This window comes from Trichophyton rubrum (assembly GCF_000151425.1).
Source record: "Trichophyton rubrum CBS 118892 genomic scaffold supercont2.3, whole genome shotgun sequence".
Lineage (NCBI taxonomy): Eukaryota > Fungi > Ascomycota > Eurotiomycetes > Onygenales > Arthrodermataceae > Trichophyton > Trichophyton rubrum.
Genome location: NW_003456426.1, coordinates 2,038,360 through 2,044,359, shown reverse-complemented (window position 1 = coordinate 2,044,359; position 6,000 = coordinate 2,038,360). Strand labels below are relative to the sequence as shown.

The window sequence follows — 6,000 nt, the reverse complement described above, 5'->3', positions numbered from 1 at the left end:
GCAGCAGCAGCAAAGAGTACAGCAGGCCCAGCAGCAGCAACAACACGTTCAACAGGCCCAGCAGCAACAGCAGGCCCAGCAACAGCAACAACAGCAGCAGCAGACCGGCCAGCCGCAGCCGCAGCCGCAGCCGCAGCCTCAGCATGCTGGAATCCCAGCCTCCATGCCTAACGGGACCCAGGCGGTCACTTCTGCCCACATGGCCGTCGCCCAGGCTGGCAACCCGGTCATGCACCCGGGCAACCTACCTCCACACATCCAACAACAGCTCCAGGCTCAAAATCATCATAACCAGGCTCCAAATCTGCATCAGCAACAGCAGCACCTCTTTGCTATGCAGATGGCTCATCAAAATAGTGCGGCTGCCCAGGCTCAGGCCCAGGCCCAGGCCCAAGCTCAAGCCCAGGCTCAACAACAAAACGCACAGCAAAGGACCACCCAGGCACAAGCAATGCATGATTCCCAAGGTGGTACTCCCCATCCACAGCCACAGCATCAACAACCTCCGGGAACCAGTGCTCCTTCTCAGCAACCGGGGATACCTCCAACCTCACAGGCCGGCCCTCAGCAGCAACAGCAGCAATCACAGCAGGGACCCACTCCACAGCCTACCCCGGGCCAACATGTAGGCCCGCCACAGCAGCTTGCCGGTCCAGAGGGGCAAATGCGAATGGCCCAGCAGCAGGCTGCAATGCAGCAGATGATGATGCAGCAGCGCATGCCAAACCCCATGAAGGGTTCATCCATATTTAGACTATTCTCCTTTGCAGAGAATCTCAGTGGCTATTCTGTAAGACCATGGCACCTGTTATACATTTTTCATCATACTAATCAATCTTTCTCTTCTTCTTTTTTAGAATCGCAATCCTGCACCGGGATTGCCATATTGGCAGAATTTTGTAGAACAGTTCTATGCTCCAAACGGGGTTCTACGCCTGGTTGTTTTCAATGCTCAACGTGGGACGAAACAGTTTGAGATCTCGACGCCTGCTCTGGCTCGGTACTACTGGACACAGTTCACCAGCGGGATAAAACAAATCCAGATGATTGTTGAAAATGTGGCGGAAAAGGACCTACCTACTGGTGGCCAGATTGTAGAAAGCCAAAAGACCTCGTTCATATACTGGTTTGAAAATGGATGCCAGGTAAGCTACTACACCCCTCATATTTGATATGTTAGTTCGACTAACGAACGATCAGCTTGTTTCTACCGGAACTCTGGTAGCCCAATATGGCCCAACGGGCAAGATAGAACTTTTGGATATCGGCACAGGCGGCCATACCGAATATATACCTCGTCACCAATTGCAACCTCCACCATCCCCAGAACAGAAGCAAAGCCCGAGGATGAGCAAACCCATGACCAAACGGCAGAAACTCTCCGCTACCCCGTCCGTGGCCATACCGGATTCCATGGTCACAGACGACGGCGTGCCCGTGGCAGTCATGAGCTTCTTAGAGGTCGGTTGCCTCCGTACCTTTCAAGCAGGAAATGAAAGCTGACTTTAGTTTGTAGGTCGCTGAAATCATATCTCAAATGCAATACCTCTTTCAATACTCCCTACAAAACCCTCACCTATCCCCTCCAGATGCCCTTCACCAACTCGTCAGCACATTCTCTCAGCAAAACCCAGCTCTCGGCGTTAACTCTATGCCACCTGGCCAACGCACTCCAGGTGTCAACGGTACTAATAACCAATTCGCCTCTCCTGCAGTCGGCCACTTGGGCATCCCCGGTGTCCAGGGATCCCCCCACATAGGCGGGCCAACTCATACGCCCAGCCCAGCCCAAAACCCTGTTGCCGGTCCCGTAGCCATGGCAGCCCAGCAGAGTCAGCAAGGCACCAACACCAGTGGTAGCCAAGGCACCAGTGCCAACACCAGTCCAAACGTGAACAATAAACGTCGTCGAGCGAGCACAGTAAAGACGGAAGGGGATGACAATGCATCTTCCATGGATGCCAACAATGCTACACAGGGGAACGCTAATAAAGTGAAAGCCAGTCCGAGAGTCGGTGGTAAGAGACAGAAAGGAACCAGTTGATCCTAATTGACTGAGCCGGATTTATCCCCACCAATTTACCAAAACTATATAAAAAAACTTCCACCGACTGGCTGATGAACCCCCGAGCTTGCCGTGCTATGTACCGTGCTCCCACCTCCATCTCGACGCTAACCATCCCCTCCTCTTCCTACCTATCGGCATCATCTCGATTTGTGAAACTATTGTCCTTTCCGTCAATACAACCTGAATATCTCAGCTGTCCGCTCTCCTCCCTTTCACTGCCTATTTTCGCAACTCCCTGTCTGGCGCTTACTGTTCTTCTACCTGCTCATCGTCCTTGTTCTGGGAGCTCTTCGTTCATCATTTTACATCTGCTTGGTCTACTGGCTTATGAATCCTCTCCTCTATCTCGTTTTTTCTTCATGCTCCCTACCATATGTCTTAACCTACCTTATCTTGTTCTATTCTGTTTCCTAACAGAAGGTGTTTTGGAGTCAGCGTTTTGCGTCTTTTACTCTGCTTTTCTAAACTTGCCATATCTCTTTCTTGCTCGGCCTTCTTGGACTTTGTGCTTTTCTGCTGTTTGGATATGCCGTGGCCGCGCCGTGTGATGGATGCATGATATGCTCGCCCGCTTGATTGCTTACCTTCTTGCTTGCCTTTACGTACCCCCTTTTTGATCCCCTTTTTTTTTTTGGAGTAGACGGCGAGGCGACGGTGATGATAATACATTCAGATCTTTGTTCTAATATAATTCTATTTTTTTGGAACCTTCTTTCTGGCCCCCACAATGATTATCCTTGTATCTCCGTTCCCTGGTATACGAATTAGCCGGGAATAGTTAATATTATCTCGGTGCTTAGCCGCGGCACTTGCGGCTCCCGGCTTTATCAACAATGCTGTCATCACAACTGCCAACTTTCCCACCCACACCAACTCTCTACAACGGTGGAAGCAAAGTACAGACGGACGGGCAGATCACGGACAGCCGGCTACAATACACTCCTTATCCTGGGAAATAATAAGAACATTTGCCATGTCGCACTCGCACTCGCACTCGCACTCGCACGATCATTCGCACGATGCGACTAACCATGGTCATACTCACGAGATCCTTGAGGGGCCGGGCTCGTACATCAGTCGCGAGAAGCCGCTGGTAGAGAAGCGCGACTGGAATGACAGAGCCTTCACCATTGGAATTGGCGGGTTCGTTCGCTTTATTTACCAGATCTCACCGTTTCTTTCCTGCTAGTTGTTCAACTAGGCTTGCATTGGCAAAGCTTGAAACGCGGGGATGGAGAAGATACGAGATCGAGTTCAATCAATTAAGAGGGATCGTGACTGACAGGTAGACATTTGCATTCAGGCCGGTAGGATCGGGCAAGACAGCATTGATGCTGGCACTGTGCATGGCCTTATGTGACGAATACAACATTGCAGCTGTCACGAACGATATTTTTACCCGGTATGTTGCCGTGACCCTTGAGCCGAAATGGCGGAGATGGTACTAATTACACATCGGCTATAGAGAAGATGCGGAATTCCTTACTCGCAACAAAGCACTTTCTCCCTCCCGTATCCGTGCCATCGAGACAGGAGGATGTCCTCATGCGGCTGTCCGCGAAGACATAAGCGCCAACCTGCTTGCTCTTCAACAACTCCAGCGCAAGTTCAAGACCGATCTTCTCCTAATCGAGTCCGGCGGAGATAACCTTGCCGCAAATTACTCTCGTGAATTGGCTGATTTCATTATCTACGTCATTGATGTTGCTGGCGGTGACAAGGTGCCTCGTAAGGGCGGGCCAGGAATCACAGGCAGTGACCTGTTGGTGGTCAACAAAATTGACCTTGCGGAGGCCGTAGGTGCCGACCTCGATGTCATGGAAAGAGATGCTGCAAAGATGAGAGAAGGCGGTCCTACTGTCTTTGCGGTGGTGAAGCACGGTAAAGGCGTTGAAAACATCGTCGATTTGATATTGAGCGCCTGGAAGGGCAGCGGAGCTTACGACGTGAGCTTAGAGCGATGGAAGAACGGTGCTCCGAAAAACTCCGGCTCCGTAGATGAGTGACGCACAGACGTGATGTTCGTTGAACTCAGCCATTTTGCAGGCTTGAAGGATGTTCATGAATGGTATTTATTATTCAAAATAGCGATTCAATAGCCATGCAACGCCGTTCAATCATGCAAGCAGTATGACAAATGTACAAGCATCGTAAACTCCATGGGTATTATTTTTTTTTAAAAAAAAACAAGCAGACAAGCAAAGAATCGAAGGAGAAGAGGCGTCTACTTCTTCACGAACCTCTCTAGTGCCGGTCCTAAGGCCTCTCTCTCCCTGCGGCGTTTCTCCTTCAACCTCTCGTTCTGTTCCCTTCTCATAGCCTCGACCTTCAACCTGTTTTCGTCTATAATATTCTTGCCTCCTCGTTTCCGAAGATACTTCCTCAAGGCACTATTTCGTCCTCGGCCACGATTCTTTAGTTTTTCGGCAATATCTTCCTTCTTCTTATCCAGGTCTCTGGCTTCTCGTCGAGCCTTGTCACTAGTCAAATCAAGATTACCAACGAAATCAGGATTGAGAGATATCATCTCAGGCTGTAACTTCGTTAACAAAGACTTGACTTCAGCTTCTTGTCGCTGCTTGGTAGTTTCGTAAGGGTTGGCTTCCATTGCGTCGAAGTTAGGTTCGCCGGCCCCAGGTACAATCATGCTTGAGAAGCCCTTGTCGTGCGCTATACCGAGCACATCCTCATATGGACACCATCGTATGCCCTCAACACGCTGTCCGTTACCTCCCCATGCCATGTAAGGACTCTTGACCTTCTCCTGGTCTTCCCGAGCGGCTTGAAACAGCCCCTTCCATACACTGACTTGAGTTCCCCAGCCAACTCCCGTTAGACCTCGATCACTAATAGTCACTGTCGAGCCAGGTTGATGCACGTAGTATGAATGTACTTCTTTGAACATTCGAATATCCCATACAGCCATTTTCTGGTCCTGGCCTGTTGATACCATGTATCGGCCTTGTTTATCCACGGCGACTGACCGTACCGGGCCACGGTGAACTAGAGCTTTCACCAATGCGGTCTGCGAATTTGGAGACCACAAGCTGACAGTTCCATTCTGATGTCCAACGTGTAGGATGGCATTATGAGGGTTCTGGCATAGGGATGTCGGACTTCCCTTTCGAGTTGGTATTTCAGCAACCAGTTGACCGGTCGAGGTGTCTGTGTATTTCAGAAACCCGCTCATTCCCTTTATACCGCATTATAATTAGCATAGGAAAAAGAACATAAAGCAAGATCCAAGATAAACGTACCACACTAGCGAGAAGGAAGTGATATGGTAGGAATTCAAGATGTGTTGGCTCAACATGCTTGTTCAGACAATGTATCTCAACGCCAGAATGATCGTATATATAAACGTATTTCTTCTGCGCAACCGCAAAGAACTGGTCGTTATGTAGCCACCTCGCATCCCTCACCGTCTCACCAAGTTGTAACTCGCAACCCAGCTTGCCTTCTCTCCAGTCCATCGTAGCAACATGGCCCTTTCTCCCAGCCAGCAGAAGCTTCCGTCCATTGCGGGTGTAATCCGCCTTGTACGGCCCCAGGTCTTCCAATTTCAGTTCAAATCCGTTCTTCGCGACTTCAATGCCGACATTCTCTTTTATCTCATCCTGCCGTACTTTGTATGTCCGCTCAAGCTCTCCCTCAGCCTCAATGAATCCTGCCTCGTTCTCAAGGAGCAGCTCCGAGTCTTTCGCTTGGAGAATCGCATTTTTGTACTTGGTCTCGAGGCTCTTCAGATTACTCCGCAGTTTCTTGTCCCTGACAGATTTCACTGCGACCTGCTTGCCCCGTCCGTATGCCTCTTGCGCTTCGGCGAAATGCTTCCTGGCTTCGCGGTCTGCTGCAACGTCCGCTTTTGACCGTTTTGCGGCGTCTTTTTTCGTTTTCGCGACCTCCATGGCCATGGCCACCGCAGCACTAGT

General features: G+C 50.3%; 3 protein-coding genes across 4 annotated transcripts in view; 2 read left to right on the top strand and 1 right to left on the bottom strand.

Moving 5' to 3' along the window:
* The window catches only part of TERG_03501 (uncharacterized protein), a 3,977-nt gene extending 1,248 nt beyond the window's left edge, over positions 1-2,729 (top strand). Inside the window, exons 2-4 of the mRNA XM_047748100.1 lie at positions 18-790; positions 858-1,145; positions 1,201-2,729. Of these exons, the coding sequence (XP_047604074.1) occupies positions 18-790; positions 858-1,145; positions 1,201-1,503 (1,364 nt within the window). The 3' untranslated portion in view covers positions 1,504-2,729. The remainder of the gene's footprint in view (positions 1-17; positions 791-857; positions 1,146-1,200) is intronic.
* A 312-nt stretch (positions 2,730-3,041) lies between these two features.
* Positions 3,042-4,074, top strand: TERG_03500 (urease accessory protein UreG; the record flags this gene model as incomplete). Of its 2 annotated transcripts, XM_003236407.1 has the most annotated exons (3): positions 3,042-3,211; positions 3,372-3,470; positions 3,534-4,074. In XM_003236407.1, 3 exons carry the CDS (start codon positions 3,042-3,044, stop codon positions 4,072-4,074), a joined length of 810 nt encoding a protein of 269 aa, XP_003236455.1. The 2 variants fall into 2 exon arrangements, with proteins under 2 accessions (XP_003236455.1, XP_047605961.1); XM_047749584.1 differs by lacking the exon at positions 3,042-3,211 and having other exon boundaries at positions 3,400-3,470.
* A 218-nt stretch (positions 4,075-4,292) lies between these two features.
* On the bottom strand, positions 4,293-5,258 carry TERG_03499 (uncharacterized protein; the record flags this gene model as incomplete). Its single annotated transcript, XM_003236406.2, has 1 exon — positions 4,293-5,258. The coding sequence occupies one exon, from the start codon at positions 5,256-5,258 to the stop codon at positions 4,293-4,295; it is 966 nt and encodes a 321-aa protein (XP_003236454.2).
* Positions 5,259-6,000: the final 742 nt, after the last annotated feature.